Source organism: Camellia sinensis, chromosome 13 (assembly GCF_055761805.1).
Source record: "Camellia sinensis isolate YWXY chromosome 13, ASM5576180v1, whole genome shotgun sequence".
Lineage (NCBI taxonomy): Eukaryota > Viridiplantae > Streptophyta > Magnoliopsida > Ericales > Theaceae > Camellia > Camellia sinensis.
This window is the reverse complement of record NC_138973.1, coordinates 1,227,852-1,246,456: the sequence shown is the minus strand read 5'-3', so window position 1 is coordinate 1,246,456 and position 18,605 is coordinate 1,227,852. Positions and strand designations below refer to the sequence as shown.

Genomic DNA, 18,605 nt, shown 5'->3' with positions numbered 1-18,605 from the left:
TACATTTTAATATCTATTTTGGTATCAATCGACAGCAGTGATACGAAATAGGATGAATTTTTTTTTTTCTTTGTGAATATACACATCTGTTTTTGTTTCGCTTTAGGCCTTTGAAAACACAGGATCGGCCCTGGGTAAAAGTCAGCATCCCATGGTCTTTGGCTGGCTCGGGCTAAGTCATTTTGTGGGCTAAACCTTAGGTCCAAGGCTCACACAAGAAGCTTGCGGGTCAAGTTGATGGGAAGGCAAACGGATTGCCTCTCATGAGCCAAGGGATCAGATTCGCAGACCGATCCATAGACTTAACTTAATGGTTTGACATTTAAGGTCTATTTTTTGAATTTTAAAATTTTTCTTTCATAATTTTTAACGATCTAGTGGGTTCGCCCTTCATGAATGACCAATGGACAGATTTTAAACCCAAAGCCCAGACTCAACCTTACTTGGGTATTGATTACTTGTAAAAGTAAACTAGTAGGGCTAACAAGTATCCTAGTGTAAAAATAAATAAATAAAATATAAGATATTTTTTATTAAATTTAATATATTTTTTTATTGAAATGAATATACTTGTTAACTTTTTTCACTTATTTTCAAAACATTTTCACCTAAATCCCTACACTAAATAATGTTCCAAAATGCTTCTTAATATTTGACAAAAATAAATATGTACAATTAAATTTACCTTATGCATTTCACAAATTCAAAATTTAAACATGACATAAATGTTCATAGCCTAGCATTGAGGAATAAAACATTTTGTAATGGTTAATTCCAAAAAAAAACCTACATGTAATCCAATGGGGTGGTAAAATTAAATAATTTTTTTTTCCTTTCACAAAATTAGAAATATATAATTATGATGTAATAAATGGGATACCTTATATGTTATTGGTCCAACCAGTCCTTAATATACTGACATGGCATTACAGAAAAAATAAAATAAAATAAAATAGTAAAAATATAAAATCTTCCGACAGGCCGATACGGTCTTAAAAAGTGTCCACTTTGTGAGTGTCCTAGGTTTCTGTACCTTCGATAGAGACCCCCCTCTCTCTCTCTCTCTCTCTCTCTCTATAGCTTGGCTGTGGGGTGTTTGATCTCCAAACAAGAAGATGGTAACAAAAATTTCTTGTTTCCCTCTCTGAAAACTCTTTGTTCTCTCTAATTGAACTTTTGCTTAATTTTTCAGTTCTAATAATTCATTTAGATCTGACCCGTAATTTTGAAATTATGTAACAGTTGTTCATCTATGTTTTTCTTCTGCATAATAAAATCAGGGCTTCTCTAGTTTGTTCCCACTTTTTGTTTAATGTTGTTTCATCTCTCTTTCTTCTTCGTTTTATATATTTATGTTTTACTAATTTTCAACAAGTCAAAGTGCACAGATGGAATGGGACACAACATGTGGACCCTATATTAGATATCTATGTCTGTTATGTAGTTTTGATTTGAGTTCTTAACATTGTTGTTGTTTAGTTTTTGTTTTGAGATCAGAGAATATAACCATCGCTTTCTGGGTTAGCTTCAGTTTAAGTCTGTTTTTGTCATATTTAATGCTGCATTTCTATATATAGATCATTATTCATTGAAAAATACTTGGTAGCTCGAATTTGTGTAGTCCGAATGGCTTGAATATATTAAAATGATGTCTCAAATGTATCAAAACGAAGTCATTTTACCTCTAAAACGACGTCATTTTAAGACATTCACACCAAGAAAATTTGAGTTACCAAGCATTATTGTTATTCATTTTGCTTTTATACTGCAAACATATTTCTAGAAACAAAAAATGTCTTCATACTAGAAGCATTTATTAATGGGCAAATTATATCTGTGGTGCCTGTAATTCGCTTAAATTATTGATGTTACACTATTGTTAATGAAGTTGGAGAAAGTTTTTGAAAATGGGTTTAAATTGTTGTTTTGATTATTGGACAGACTACTTCAAAGCGTCTCGCAGAAAGGAAAGTCGAGAAATTTGAGAAAAACATCAGTAAGAGGGGATTACCCAAGAAAGGATACAACTATTCTGTTGAACTTATTGTTCTTGGGCTCTTAGTTTTCGTGATTGTCGGATCATGTATGCTCTTTATCCCCCTCTTTTAAATTAGATTTTTATTTTGTTTTTCATTTGCTTCCTTTATTTGTTTCATCATAATGTGAAGTTTTTAATAAAATTGTGACTTCATGCCGAATGCTCTAATTAGGGGTGTTCACTGGATATTTCGATCCGTCCAAACCAATCAAACCGAGCCAATCCGCCATATTTTGGATGGATTCGTGATGACGAGTGGACGATTGATTTTTTCCAACCCGCCTAGTTTTGGACAGATGGCGGATTTGAGATTCTTTTAGCCAAAATCGAACCACCAAATTGCGAGCACTCTTAGTAATTTGTAAGACATTATATTTTCAATTTGTTTAAATATTCTGTTTGTGTTTTCAATTGAAAAAAAATGTAGATATTCGGTTGATTTTCAATTTGGAAATCCTTTTAATTTGTTTAGATATTCTGTTTGTGTTTTCAATTGAAAAAAAATTTAGATATTAGGTTGATTTTCAATTTGGAAATCCTTTTATCAAATGGTTAGTATTGATATTTGGTATTTTTGTGTAGAAAATATAAGGTTTAATTTTGTCATTTTAAAAAAAAATCAAATTAAATAGTTTTTAAATTAAAAAAAAAAAAAGTAATGAAATAGTTTTGATAATACATGGTTTTCTTATATGTATTTATTATTAGTATTTGACAATTTACCTAATAATCTTTTGGTTATATTGCGTGGGATTGTTATTCTAAAAAAAAAAATGTTGATAAGTTGTTGTAATATATTCAAAATTTGTAGAAGTTTAAACCACCAAATCAATTTGTATCTATCCGCCAATCCGATATACTGATGCAGATTGATTTTTTCTAATCCAACGGACGGATGACGAATTAGAGATTCTCCGGCCACAATCAAACCGCAAGCACCTCTAGCTCTAATGACAATTTCAAATTTTGCACTAGTTTTGTTTGATTTATTCTCATTTTTAGTAATTGGAATATATATATTGACAGTTTCTAAAAATCCCATCGTCACCATATGAAAAATTCATTTGGTACTGAGTATTGTTCCTAGGATTCTCATTCTTCTTCCATAATAAACAGGACACGGAACCAGAAAATGTGCGGGATCCATAAGCTTGTGTCTAGTTTTGTGTTCTGTTTCTATGTTTTTAGCATTCATCATGCTAAATATTTGACATGAGACCCACAAACACGTTAATTTTGTCTCACATCTGTGATTGTTTTTGTGAAAGGATTATGTGTTTGTAGAGTTTTTCATTTACATGATTCTCTTTTTTATGTTGTTTGGCAGACATCTTTCAGATGATCAGGGCGGCTACAAGTGGTGAGATAGCTTGAGTAAATGAGAAATGGGAATGAAGTCTTATCTAGACTCTTTTGGGTAGATGGCTGATTTATGAAATTACTATGTAGGAAAACAAAATTTAGACGGCAATAATTAATAAAATAAAATGCTTTTATCTTGCTCAATCATGTATTTTATGCTGAATTTTCTGCAAGCTCGTAAATTTCTCTGTGGTTTCACAAACTTGAGATTATTTTGTTATCAGGAAAAAGAAGGAAAAAAAAAAGAAGACAAAAGAGACCATCCAGTGCTCAAAGCTCCCACTATTGTGAACAACAGCAGTCAGATTACGAAACATTGTTAACTTCTATCGCTTTAGGTTCGATCTTTCATTCAAATTGAAAGATCTATAGCATGATTATTGAAATATCGTACGATGGTCCTATAGTTAAATTTTTGCTTCAAATTGCACATTGCTTGTCCTCACGCTGTTTATCATAACGGTTGCACTTCAATTCCAAAATCACAAAATAGGTCTTTGTGTTAGTTCCAACCCCATGCATGCAAAGGAGAGAGTCAAAGAACATGGCGTGAGAAGACTTCCACCTCCAGAGAAGGAGGTCTCAGTTGGGCATTTGGAAGATTATCTCTCCCTTCTCTTCCCGTTGTTGTCTTTGTTGATTTTTACCATTACCATTAAAGAGAGTAGACATTTTTGGTGGGTTGGTATCTCTCCCTCCCTCTCTGTGTATAAATAGAGATGGGAGGAAGAAGATGTATTGTATCAGAAAATAGAGAGAGAGCTGTGAGTTGAGTGAGTAATTTATCTCCTCCTCTGTATTTGTATTTTTGCTCCATTTTAGTAAAATTCTCTTTTCTGCTCTATGGATGTAGGCATTGGGCCGAACCACGTAAATATTGTGTTCTGTGTGTGTGTGAGATAATTTTCTGAGTGTGTTTGATCCTAACAAAGTGGTATCAGAGCGGGTTGAGTCTCTTTCGGAAAAAACAGAGTGTATTTTTCAGAAATGCCCAGAAATCAAAGTGGTTGAAATCCACTTTTGATCACACCAGCTTGAAGCCCTCAACGAGAGGATCACAGAGGTGAAAACCATGTCGAAAAAGGAGGCCAGATGAATCCACACGCGCCGTCACGCTCCCATTGACGCCATGACCACGCGCTTCAACGCGCTACACGCGAATCACGCGTCTTCTCCGTTTTCCAGGCGCTGATGTCATCTCGCCGTCGTTTGCTGACGTCACATCAACGGCAGCTGACGTCGTCTAAGCCGTCAAGCCGGAGCCATCTGAGCCGCTGACCAAGCCGTCCAGTCGCTGACCAAGCCGATTGAAGCCGAGCCGTTAAGTCGAGCCAGACCGAAGCCAAAGCCGCTGACCGAGCCGTTGACTAAGCCGCTGACGTCAGCCAGACCCCAGCCGAACCGAAGAAATAATCTGGTGCTTCTCACCGCACTAGATTCTGCCGATCTGAACCATTCAATCTGTTTTGGTTTGATCTAAGCTATTTGAAGTTCGATTTGGGTGATCCAATAGTGCTTTCCAACTATTTGGAATATTTCGGACACATCTGTATGGTCAGATTTTGAAAATTTGAATTCAAAAATTTGCAGTCTTTCTTTTGGCAATCCGATGTGCTTTTCAGCCTAATTTAACCAGTCCAGACTCTACAACAAAGCCTATTTTTCATATAGAGATCACTTTCTGCATGATGGAGGAATCAACGTCGACTTCAGGTTCCATGATAAAGCTGAATGCTTCCAATTATGCCATTTGGAAGCCCAGAATGGAGGATGTCCTATATTGTTGAGATTTGTTTGACCCCATTGAGCTTAATGGAGTTAAACCAGCAACGGAAAAAGATGAAGACTGGAAGCGGAAGAACCGAAAAACCATCGGCCAAATCAGACAATGGATCGATCACAGTGTCTTCCACCATGTCGCCAAAGAGACTGATGCATATGCTCTCTGGACAAAGTTAGAAGGCATGTACCAGTCGAAGACTGCACGGAATAAAGCCCTCCTGATGAGAAGACTTGTGAATTTGAAGCTGAAAGGCGGTATCTTTGTTGCTGAACACACCAGTGAGTTTCAAAATCTGGTGAACCAACTGGCAACTGTCAAAATGGAGTTGGATGATGAAATACAGGCTCTATTGCTGCTCAGTTCTTTACTAGACAGTTGGGAGACGTTGGTGGTGTCCCTCAAGGGAAATTGACCATGAGCATGGTCACTGATGCTTTATTTAGTGAAGAGGCAAGAAAGAAAGAAATGGGTGGAGAATAGTCCCATGCCCTCGTCACAGAAAATAAAGGTCGAAGCAGAGGCAGAGGCAGAGGCAGAGGCAGAGAAAGAAGCAAAAGCAGAGGACGCAGCAGAGGAAGATCTCAAGACAGAGGGAAATCCAGAGAAGGTACGAGCCGGCCAAGGTTCAAGTGTTACCATTGTGGCCAGGAGGGTCACATAAAGAAGTATTGCTATGCCTTGAAGAGAGAACAAAAACAAGACGATAGACAACCAAAAACCGAAGATGGGAACACTGCAGTTACTGTCTCAGAGGATATTGCATTATTCTCTATTGAAGAAGAAGAATGCCTCCATATGTCAGACAACGACACAGAGTGGGTGGTAGATACAGTAGCTTCCTACCACGCTACATCCCAGAAGGAGTTCTTCAGTACGTACCAAGCTGGAGATTTTGGTACAATGAAGATGGGTAACTCCAGTTTTTTGAAGATTGTGGGAATTGGTGATGTTTGCATCCAAACCAAAGTTGGGTGCACGATGGTGTTGAAAGATGTCAGGCATGTTCCCGATTTACGCCTGAATCTTATCTCAAGAATAGCCTTAGATCGACAAGGCTATGAGAACTACTTCGGCAAAGGCATATGGAAGTTGAAAAAGGGATCTCTGGTGGTAGCCAAAGGATAGGCAATTGGCACTCTATACAATACTCATGTGGAGGTGAATTCAGATAGCCTCAACGCAGCAGAAGATGAGGCGTCACCAAATTTGTGGCACAAAAGGCTGGGTCACATGAGTGAGAAAATGTTGCAAATTTTGGCAAAGAAATCACTTATTCCCTTTGCCAAAGATGTGAAATTGAACCCTTGTGACAACTGCTTACTTGGGAAGCATCATAGAGTCGTTTTCCACTCATCATCATCCAGAAGACAATCAGAGTTGTTGAGCAGAGTATACTCTGATATTTGCGGTCCCATAGAAGTAGAATCTTTGGGTGGCAGAAAATATTTTCTGACATTTATTGATGATGCATCACGGAAGGTATGGGTTTATGTCCTAAAGACCAAAGCTGAGGTGTTCCAGCATTTTCAGACATTCCATGCTATGGTGGAAAGAGAGACCGGAAAGAAGCTGAAATGTCTCCGAACAGACAATGGAGGCGAGTACACGTCAAAGGAATTTGAAGCTTACTGTGCTACTCGCGGCATCTGGCATGAGAAGACTGTTCCTGGAACCCCACAACACAATGGTGTAGCCGAGAGAATGAACCGAACCATTGTGGAGAAGGTCAGATGTATGCTCAAAATGGCAAAGCTACCCAAGCCATTTTTGGGAGAAGCTGTTCGTGTTGCTTGCTATTTGATCAACAGATCGCCATCCGTTCCACTGAATTTTCAAATTCCAGAAGAAGTATGGTCTGGAAGGAAGGTTTCTTACTCTCACTTGAGACTCTTTTGGGTGCAAAGCATTTGCACATGTATCCAAGGAACACAGGCAGAAGCTGGAGGACAAAGCCACTCCATGCATCTTTATTGGCTATGGAGATGAAAAATTTGGATACAGATTATGGGATCCAAAAACAAAAAGGTCATTCGAAGCCGAGATGCGGTGTTTCAAGAAGGCCAGACCTTAGAAGGCTTTGGGCAACCAGCCAAACCCAAAGTTGATGATGTTTCAGAAATTATTCCAAACCCTGCACCATCACAGCATGCCACTGATGAAGAAGAGTTACCGCAGCATGCAATCAATGATGTAGAGTTGCAGGATGGACTTCTAGAAAAAGAAGATCCAGAAGTAGAGGGTATTGAGCAGTGGGAGCCACAACCCCCTCCGCCAGGGACTGTTGGTTTACAGTTGCGAAGATCAACAAGAGAGTTTAAGCTGTCAACCAAATACCCTATTTCTGAGTATATTTTGTTTACCGATGAGGGGGAGCCAGAAAGTTTTCAAGAAGCTCAAAATCATAAGGAGAAGAGTAGTTGGCAGCAAGCTATGCAAGAAGAGATGCAGTCCTTGCAGAAGAATCAGACTTATGATTTGGTGAAACTTCCCTAGGGTCGAAAAGCATTGCAGAACAAATGGGTGTTCAAGTTGAAGAAAGATGGCAGCGGAAAGCTAGTCAAGTATAAGGCTCGATTGGTTGTCAAAGGTTTTGGGCAGAAGAAAGGTATTGATTTTGATGAAATCTTCTCGCCAGTTGTGAAAATGACATCCATTTGAGTAGTTTTGGGACTAGCAGCTAGTTTGAATTTGGAACTTGAACAAATGGATGTGAAGACGGCATTTCTCCATGGTGATCTGAAGGAAGAAATTTACATAGAGCAACCAGAAGGTTTTGAAGTCAAAGGGAAAGAAAATTTAGTCTGCAGATTGAAGAAGAGTCTCTATGGCCTCAAACAAGCCCCGAGACAGTGGTACAAGAAGTTTGACTCGTTCATGGTGGGTCATGAGTACAAGAGAACTGCTACAGACCAGTGTGTTTATGTCAGGAAATTTGCCGGTGGAAACTTCATCATACTCCTGCTTTATGTTGATGAAATGCTGATTGTTGGACAGGATGCCACAGCAATCAGATCACTGAAGAGGGAGTTATCACAGTCCTTTGACATGAAGGACCTAGGCCCTGCACAACAAATTTTGGGCATGGAAATTGTGCGTAACAAGAAAGCCAAGAAGTTATGGCTGTCACAGGAGAAGTACGTTGAACGGATGATTGAGAAGTTCAACATGAAAGATGCCAAGTCAGTCAGTACTCCACTGGCTAATCATTTCAAGCTGAGCAAGAATTCTTGTCCTTCTTCTACAAAAGAAAGAGAAGAGATGGAGGCTATTCCCTACTCATTCGCTGTAGGGAGTTTGATGTATGCAATGGTGTCCACCCGACCAGATATTGCTCATGTTGTTGGAGTAGTAAGCAGATTCCTTTCCAATCCAGGGAAAGAGCATTGGGAAGCAGTCAAGTGGATTCTGAGGTACCTCAAGGGTACAGCAAAAATGTGTTTGTGCTTTAGAGATGCAAAACCAGTCTTGAAAGGCTATACAGATTCAGATATGGTAGGAGATCTTGATGGTAGGAAATCTACATCAGAATTTCTATTCACTTTTGCAGGGGAAGCTGTGTCTTGGCAGTCCAAGCTGCAGAAGTGTGTTGCTTTATCCACAACCGAGGCAGAGTATATTGCCGCAGCGGAAGCTGGGAAAGAGATGTTGTGGTTGAAGCGGTTTCTCCAAGAGTTGGGAGTAAAGCAAGAAAAGTTCACGGTACATTGTGATAGCCAGAGTGCCATAGACCTGAGCAAGAATTCGATGTACCATTCTCGCACAAAGCACATTGATGTTCAGTATCATTGGATACGTGAAGTGATGGAAAAACAGTTATTGGAACTGATCAAGATCCACACAGATAAGAATCCAGCTAACATGCTTACAAAGGTGGTTTCGAGAAACAAACTCGAAATCTGCAGAGACATTGCAGGGATGGACTTCAAGTGAGAAGTCAGTCATGTATGTGGATATGGAGGGGGAGAATTGTTAGTTCCAATCCCATGCATGCAAAGGAGAGAGTCAGAGAACATGGTGTAAGAAGACTTCTACCTCCACAGAAGGAGGTCTGAGTTGGGCATCTGGAAGATTATCTCTCCATTCTCTTTCCGTTGTTGTCTTTGTTGATTTTTACCATTACCATTAAAGAGAGTAGACATTTTTGGTGGGTTGATATCTCTCTCTCCCTCTCTTTGTGTATAAATAGAGATGTGAAGGAAAAGATGTATTGTATCAGAAAATAGAGAGAGAGCTATGAGTTGAGTGAGTAATTTATCTCCTCCTCTGTATTTGTATTTTTGTTCCATTTTAGTGAAATTCTCTTTTCTGCTCTGTGGATGTAGACATTGGGCTGAACCACGTAAATATTGTGTTCTGTGTGTGTGAGATAATTTTCTGAGTGTGTTTGATCCTAACACTTTGTTTATATTTAAACAATATAAAATGCTCCCACCCTTAACCATGAGGGAGTGAAGTAATTTTGTAACATATAAATTGGTAACATGTTCAAATCACATGGTACGTTCTCATAATGCGTATGTAAATTGAGAGGGCTAATTATTTTCACTCTCAAGTCGAGCAATTTCAACCTCTTCTTTTACTGAAGATGAACATATTGGCCAGTGCCTCTTATATCATATAAAAACCAATAGAGTGCTAACCAGAATTACAGACCACAATACGAAGAGGAGTAAAGGAGAAATTGTGCTCAAAACAAAATGCTCTGGTACATCCAAACTCTAGGCCGCCAAATCACAGTTCTGATATGAACACAAAAAATGATCACAGAGTTGGACACAAAATATATGTGAATGGATAAGATTTTTAAAAATTTGTTGGGTGGATCCACATTTCTTAGCCATCTATATACAATTTGTGTTCGGTTCTGTGATCAATTTCTATGTGCTTATACTATTCACCAAATAACTCAAAAACTTATGGTTCATCTGCTTTCCATATGTGCATTTGCTTTCGCCTGATCTGCGTGCTGGTCGGGCAGAAGTGCTCCCTGATGAGTTGGAACATTGGCAACAATCTGAACTTTTTAACATTTTTCTAACACAGAAGTCAAAACCAATCTCGTGCCTCAACTGCATATTGTTTCTAGAAAATCTTTCATCCGGTGAAGAATCACAGCCCAATGCCTCAAATTCCTGTAAAATATTAACTAGTTAAAGTTCTATTTCCAGTTACCAAAATGAAAAAAGAAAAAAGTGTTACAATCTATTCTGCCGGTCACTTTTAAGTGAAAAAGACAGGGTTTTTTTTATGCAATTTGAGAAGTGCAAAAGAATGCAGCATCTTCTTCTACATAACTTCAACTTTGTGTTGGCATAATAAGGTGTTAAACAGGGATTTATATCATTGACGAACATGTCATCTGGACTGCCAAGAGTGGTGTGACCTCCAGAGCTGAATTCCTAAACAAATTGTCAGACAGATTATTACATAGAATAGAATATCTATAAATTAGTATTTGTTTATAACTCCTTGTTTGATTTTAAGGGAAGATTATCATCTTCTCCTTTGTGATTTTGGCTAGTCAAAATATGTATTGGCTTTTCGGCAAAGCCCATTCATCTCAATGGTTCTTGAAAGGAATAAAAGCTCATATATAACAAAAATACTAGAACAAAATTCAAATTATAATCTGCAAAATAGGTTAAATTTGACTCACAATCATTGGCTACAATTTATGATTTTACAGTTTAATATGAAGGGTTTACCAGAGAATTAGGGGTGTCTTCTTGATCATATGCCAGTGTCCTCGGAGAGCTGACAAGATTATCATAACACCTCCTCACTGAATATTTATCTGCCTTCACCTGTTCACGCGAATATAGTGTCACAAATTCAAGTGCCAAGAAAAAAAAAATTCCACAAATTTCAAACACCAAAATAATTTGAAGGTTTTAGTGTCACATGTAAAGTGCTACCTCTGCAAGATCTTCGGCAAGGCATTGAAGTTGGCCTGTAAGAGAAGTGACCTGTCTATGGAGACTAGGGATGAGTCGTTTTGCCTGCTTTAGTTCGGAACCTTGCTTCTCCCAAAGTTCCTGAAACTGCGAATTCATGGCATCCGGAAATAGTACAGCATTCTTCAACGCCTTTATCTCTTCCCTTTGCTTCAAACACAAATCCTTCAGCTTCTCAACCTACAAAATCAAGTGATGACAATGAGAATGTGGGAAGAAACAGACCTCATTTTTTAACCAAATCTCAAAGATAGTTCAAAGAAAATGATAAAATACTGTTTCACCTCAAACACAACATCTTCTCTAGTCTTCATATTAATACAAAACCAAACGCCATCAAACAAATTCAAAAAAATAAAAATAAAAATGATTGTTTAGCCAACCAAAACAATTCAAAATAACTCAAATTACAAATTTTTCGAGAAAAAGATTTCCCAAGAAACAGTGGTATTGTAATAATTTGCAGCGAATGGCACCAAAAATAAATCCCATTTCTCAATGCTAGAAGTTCGGAATAAACAGACCATTGTGTAAGTTCATGAAGTTACTAAAACACCAAAAGCTTTGATATTTCTCGCAACGCAAGTGCATTTCAATGGTTAAATTTTAACAGTTAAAACACAAACCATTGAGCTAGTCCACAAAAAAGCACAAAATACTGTTTCACATCAAGTGAACACAAATTAGTGATTTCTGGTATATCCCAATACACAAAAATCCCAAATCTATTAATCAACATCTTCTCTAGTCTCCACAATAAACCAAACACAGACACCATCAGAAAACAAATAAATAATAATAATTAACCATTTGTTTAGCCCACCAAGAAGATTAAAATAATCTCCAAGTTCCAATTTCTCGAGAAACAGATTTTCCAAGAAAAGGGTACATCCAAATGTAATATTTTGCGGTCAATGGCACCAAAATAAGCCCCATTTCTCAAACCTAGAAGTCCAACAGAACTGACCATTGTGTAAGCTCATGTTACTAACACATTCAAAGCTTTGATTTTTCTCGCAAAGTGAGTGCATTTTCAATAGTTAAATTTCCACTGATCAATCAACAAGAAAAGGGCACATCCAAATGTAACATTTTGCCGTCAATGCCACCAAAATAAACCCCATTTTTCAACCCTAGAAGTCCAACACAAACACAGACCATTGTGTAAGCTCATGTTACTAACACATTCAAAGCTTTGATTTTTCTCGCAATGTTGGACAGATCAATCAACAATTTTGTTAAATTAGTGCATGCATATAAACATAATTGTATATATTACCTCTCTGTTTTTCTCCTCTACCATCAATTTGAGATCAGTGATCTCCACCTCCTGCTCCTTTTTCTGACTCAAAAGCTCTCTTTCACTCCTCAGCACCATCGCCAAAGTTCTCGTATTCGACTTCACCTCCGTCAATGCCTTCATCTCCGACCCTTTACCAAACAATTTCCGATTCAACCCACCCAAATTCGACCCTTTCTTCGCCGTCTTCTTCAAATCCTCCGCAATAAATCCACTGGAATCACAAAATTCGCCGCCTTCTTCGGCTTCGCCCCCATCAATTTCTTGACCAACCCACTCAAATTTTGATCTTGCTTTTGCTTCACCTGAACTAAATCCGACGGTTTGGCCTTCACGATGGCTCGAGAAGAGCTCTGCGCCGCCGCAGACGGAGGCTGGTGGTGGTTGCGATTGGCGGAGCCGCCAATGAGGCGTTTGATTAAGGGTTTGTTGGGTTTGAGCTCGGTGGAGGATGAGGGGTCGGATTGGAAAGGCTGGGTCGAAGATCGAGAATCGTAGGAGGTGTAACGCGAAGCAGAGGATTTGATCGACGCCATGTTTGGGGGCTTCGGAGTGATTGATGTGGAGCAATTTTTTCTTTCACGTTTTCTAGATTGTTACATTGTGTGGTTGAGATTTATTGGCAAGTCACATCAATTTTTCTGATGTGACTTGCCAGTAAATCTGAACCATACAATATAGCACTCTAGGAAAATTTAGTGCTACATTGTGTGGTTGAGATTTACTGGCAAGTCACATCAATTTTTCTGATGTGACTTGCCAATAAATCTGAACCATACAATATAGCATTCTAGGAAACTTTAAAAAAATTTCACTCTAGAGGATCCTTGGTGATTGATGTGAGGATGTCGGAGAGATTTTGGTCTTATTTGGTTTGTCTTTTCTAAAAATTTTTGGAAAAATGTTTTTACAAATAAATTTTTAAAAGTAATCAAATCAAACAATTTTTTTCAATTTTTTTTTTCAAAACTTATTTGATTTACAAGTTTTTCAAACAATTCTCTCTCTCACACACATCAAATCAATCACTTTTTTCAAAACTCTTTTTCAAAATAATTTTTCAAAACATCTTTTGAAAAAAATCAAACCAAATAACTTTTCGTACTTTTTATCTCTAAAACTCATCTCCCAAACTCAAACCAAACATACCCTTTAACGTTCGAATTTCAGGATAGAATGAGCGGCATTGTTTGGTTTGTGTTTCCCAAATAATTTTGAAAAAAATTATCTACAAATAAGTTTTCAAAAGTAATTAAACTAAACAAATTTTTCCAAAAAAATTTCTCAAAACTTGTTTGGTTTGTAAGTTTGGCATATTAGACCAAGTTTGGCATATTACAAAAAAAGTCAAAAAGTTATTTAAAAAGTTAATACTATTCACAAAAAGTCAACAATTACAACTGCACAACTCCCAATCCTAATTTTTCCCTACAAATCAATTTTTATAATTTTTTATTACACATTTTTCCATAAAAAGTCAAAAAGTTAATCAAAACATCCATATTTTCTTCCTTAATTTTTTAGTCTAAAAAGACAAAAAGTACACTTATTTAGGACACCCCAAACAACCCTTTAAAGAAGAAAAAGTTAAAACATATGAATAATTTTTTTAAAAAAGTGTCAATTTTTTAGTAATTCAAAAAATAACTATCATTTTTTTTTGAAAATTTTATTAATTCAGCACATCAATTATAAGGATGACATGATAAATCGAACCTAATAAACAATATCTCATACACTTTTATTTTGCCAAAACAAGATCTTTGAATTGTTTTTTTAAAGAGTTAACGTTAGATAGGTTAACAAGTACTCTTATACATAAAAAAAAAATTATAAATCTTAAGACACTTATCACTAATATTCAATATATTTTTTTTATGAATTTTAAAATGCCTTTTAATTATTTTACATTTTTTCTGTTTTAAAATATTCATAATTATTAAATTATGTCTTGAATTTTGTGTACATTAAAAATCTTACATTATTCACTTTTATTGTGAATATTTTGCTATAGAAGGACAGAAAATCCTTACCTCTATTTCCAATTAAGGTTTGGTATAACCTATATAATTTATCTTTTTATTTTTTTTTATCACGTCACCTCTCTACTTTTCTGCACATCTTTTCGTAAAAAAATAAAAAATGTACTTTTTTTAGACACCCCAAACCAACCCTTCAAATCTTTTTTTGATAAGTACTCTTATTCTTAAGTCTCGTTTGGGAAGTGATAGTTTTAGTTTACAAGTCAAAACGTTACTAAAAAATTAAAAAAAAATCTATAACTTATATAAAAAGGTCAAAAATTTCATTTCATTTTCTCTTTACTTTTTGTATATTTTTTCATAAAAAATCAAAAAATTAGTTCAAACATACAAGTTTTTGTTACCTCATATTTTAATTAAAAAGTCAAAAAATTATTAAAATAGCCTGTTACCGAACAAGGCCTAATATCTATTTATCTTGAGATGATTCTTCAATGTGAAAGGTGTGCCATGGATGGATGGGTCCAATGTGAGCACTATTGATTGGAATAAGTAATAAGGTTCCAAAACGAGAGAAATAGTAGAAACATATACTAGTCCAGTAGGGTAGGAATAACTGTCTTTGAAGGCCAACCTTTCCCTTCCATGCCAACAATAAATTGTTAGCTCACCCTATTCACCACCAATCGCAAATTGGATGGGGCACTACCTCTTCATGTCATACGAGTATAGTATTGAAAAGACCACAAACAGAGTGGACAAAATTAAAAAGAAAAAAAAAATTACTAACTATTTTGAAAAACTTCCAATTTAAAATGTACAATATAGATTGAAGTTTTTTGCGGGGTATAGATTTGAGTTTCTGTCATTAAATTGTAAGTATTTTTCTGAATAAGTTTTTTGGATATATAACATTGCTCTTAAAAGAAACTAAAAGAAAATGAAGGTGGTTATCGCATAGTCTCCATTTGGGAAGTTGGTTTTGAGGTTTTTTTGTCTAAAATAACCACAAAAAACAAATTAAGTTTTTTAGTTCAATAAGACAAAATATCACATCAACCCATAATCATTACATTCTTTCTCTCACAAAAAAGTCAAAAGTCCTTCCCAAAGCTTTTTAGTCCCAGGCCAAAATAACCAAAAAAAATTAAAAAACCAAAAAGCCAACTCACTTCCCAAACGAATTCATAATAAACTACAAACACAATAACAAGAACAATCAATCACCAAAAAAAAAAAAAGAAACTCGACCCATTATATGTGGTTCGACAAGAATATCCACATCCACAAGTCACACCAATTCGACTAGGGTAATACTAGGGATACCAAATTTTCTACCAAATAGATGACCAAATATCTCACATGGATGTGGGATCCGCAATTTTGTAGACCCCACACACATGTGAGGCATTTGATCATTTATTTGGTAGAAAATTTGGAACCTATAGCATTTTCCATTCGACTGTATTGAAAGAGCACATATTAATTGTTCGTCTAAAGAACAATATAAGTATGCTACGATTTATTTACATCTATAGTTAGATCCGTGATTACGTAGTAAGGTATACAGTACTAATTTGCTCCACAAACCCAGCACATAAGACTTGTTTAGATCATCTAGCATGATTGATCATCATCATCAAGTGAATAAGGAGTTCTAATCAAACACAAGCTCCTTTTCCTCATAACAATTGCTCCAAATGACTCGGTCATGTGGAGGCCAGTTTCCAGTAAATTAGTCTAATTAGATCATTAGATTAGTTAAAATAGCTTAGCGTAGCTAGCTTGGATTATTCATTCGGACCCTCCATCAAGAGGGCCAACTTTTGTAATAAGTGTGCGTGAGTGTGTGAATGTCTTCCAACCCCACGTATTTCTCCTTTTTACTTAACTACTTACGATGGTTAGTTTTAGGGCATATTTCGATTAGCATCCTTCTGCTTGCATGTTTGCATTCATTCATCTGTCTTGCATGCACCGGGCTCGGCGCATCATACTAACTGAATTGTATTTCAATACCGACTTGAATACATGTTATCAAGAATTGCATTTCACATGGCATCTTAGAATAGCCGAGCCTATTTCTAGTTGTATTTTGCATGTGTTGCATTAGGCATTCTTGACATAAACTAAGATCATGCATGATTTCTAACTAGTTCTCTATTTTAGCTCGGAGTACACTGTAAGTGTTTATGCTTTAACATCTTGCATGAGTGTGAGTGTTGCCATGATAGCATGCTTGCCATGAGGCTAACTGCTTAAGTGTTTAACTGCCTGAATACCTATGGGTGAAGGTTGGATTGCTTGAATTGGAACAATTCATTAAAATACGAGTTTTAAGCCCACTTGAAGTGGCAAAATCATGTTTTCTAAGCCCACTTGAGGGTGGCAAATCCACGTCTTAGCCTACTTGCGAGTAGCACCTTCAAACCATTTTCAAACAAACAAAAATGAGATGTTTTGTTCCAATTTAGGCGATCTACTCTATACTTGTATGCTATGCGCATCACGTAATAAGCTAGCTAATACACCGGAATACGAACACATGCGTTTTCAAAAACAGAATATCATGCTTAGTAAAGGCCGATCTTTGATCAGACGAGCGGAGGTGCTCATTGCATGACCTTCCCCTCTCATACCCAAGTTCCCGAGCCGAGGCAACTTTGTTGATGACGGACACGTGGCCTTAGGCACGAGTCAGGGTTTTCTAAATTCCCCCAAAATAAAATATTTAGGTGGCGACTCTGTATCTGGAAAAGCAGTCCATGTTTGGCATTTCTTTATAAAAATCAGTTTTCCAAAATGATTTGCCGGATTTGGACTCTTTGGTGATTTATCAGTATTGCATTGCACTTTGCGAGATTAGATTCAGAACCGTGACATTAAGTCCGAACTGTAGTAGTCCAATGAACAAAACAGGATATCGCGCCCATTTCGCGCGCGAAGCCCGGGACGTTCAGGCACGTCTACCGTTTCTGGCGACTCTGCTGGGGATTTAGAGAACTTGACTCGAACTCATGATATCTTGTTTTGACTACACTTATATGTTTCTTTGCATTGCATGTGCATTGGTGCCCCTAGGATACCGTGTTCGCTGTCTGCTATTCCTGAACGGTTTGCCTGAGGCTGCGTACCATAAGGTGGACCGGTTACGGGCTCTGCCACAACGGGAACACAAACCTCGATTTTTACTGAGGCACCCCTTTTGACCATTCGACCTAGTGCATATCGAAAACTGTAGTGACCATTCCAAGCTAGGACAGGTTACTTACCCAATTATAGGTTGTTTGAAACCGCTGTGTGCGTAGTGAAACCCTAGTTCTTGACGAAACTAGGACAGGTTGACCCTACCCCTCTTTAGGGGTGTTTCGGCTCTCACTTGCTTGCTATGTGCTTTTAGAGTTGGCCTCTACAGGAATGCACGTATCAGTTTGCAAGTCTGGGTATCAGGCCTGCGGGCATCAGTATCAATATTTGGGGAATCAGTTTTACCTGTGGGTATCAGATTCAGATTTGGGACAGTGATTTGGGAACAGTGATCAGTGGTTGAGAATAGTTCTTTCAGCTTGTATTTGCCAACTGTGTGTTGTCTTTATTTAAGCTGTTATGCTGTTATGCTGTTCGTTTTTCTGGTTATTTGTTTCCTTATTATGCTTTATTTATCTTTTTCCAAGGTAGTTTAGCACCATTGCATCCGACCAAGCAGATATTCCCCGAGCACTCTGGGTTAAAGGTCATAGACTTAATCGATCCAGGGATCTGATAGATGGACAAGTAGTGTTCCTTTCTTTACCCTCGGTTACCAAAAGGAGGTCAAAAAGGCACAGTGTATCAGTACATCGTTCGCCAGATCAGTGGTCAACCCTACCAGTGAACAGTCAAGCTGAGGTCTCAATTTCTACTACAAGGACAGATATACCGATTGTTCAGATAAACCAGCACCCTACGGCAGGTATGGAAGAGATGATGCGTCAGCTCCAGGAAAGTATGCTAGCACTGTAGCAGAATAATGCCCGTTAAGCAAAATTCGCCACATGCCAGGCCGAGGTCATGGCCCAACAGGCAGAGTTAATTGCCAGGCTACAACAGCAAACCAGAGCATCCGCTTCGCACCAAGCTCCTCCCCCATCAAGAGTTCCAATACTCGGGGAGACAGCTAACGTCCAGGAAAATACGGACGTTCCAA

The 18,605-nt window shown here is 37.3% G+C and overlaps 1 protein-coding gene across 2 annotated transcripts; it reads right to left on the bottom strand.

The window, feature by feature from the left end:
• Window positions 1-9,757: 9,757 nt before the first annotated feature.
• LOC114289681 (uncharacterized) lies at window positions 9,758-13,027 on the bottom strand. Of its 2 annotated transcripts, none has more exons than XM_082901122.1 (4): window positions 12,417-13,027; window positions 11,099-11,317; window positions 10,889-10,987; window positions 9,758-10,582 (listed from the first exon to the last, which is right to left on the bottom strand). In XM_082901122.1, exons 1-4 carry the CDS (start codon window positions 12,558-12,560, stop codon window positions 10,379-10,381), a joined length of 666 nt encoding a protein of 221 aa, XP_082757248.1. In that variant the 5' UTR covers window positions 12,561-13,027; the 3' UTR covers window positions 9,758-10,378. The 2 variants fall into 2 exon arrangements, with proteins under 2 accessions (XP_082757248.1, XP_028089246.2); XM_028233445.2 differs by having other exon boundaries at window positions 9,758-10,315.
• Window positions 13,028-18,605: the final 5,578 nt, after the last annotated feature.

What these genes read in the sequence shown, in the direction of transcription:
- LOC114289681 (XM_028233445.2), bottom strand. Translation starts at nt 12,560, where the DNA reads ATGAAGGCATTGACGGAGGTGAAGTCGAATACGAGAACTTTGGCGATG. An exon ending in TAGAGGAGAAAAACAGAGAG is followed by an intron (nt 11,318 to 12,416) that starts GTAATATATACA and finishes TTGATTTTGTAG; the next exon opens with GTTGAGAAGCTGAAGGATTT. An exon ending in AAGACACCCCTAATTCTCTG is followed by an intron (nt 10,316 to 10,888) that starts GTAAACCCTTCA and finishes AATATTTTACAG; the next exon opens with GAATTTGAGGCATTGGGCTG.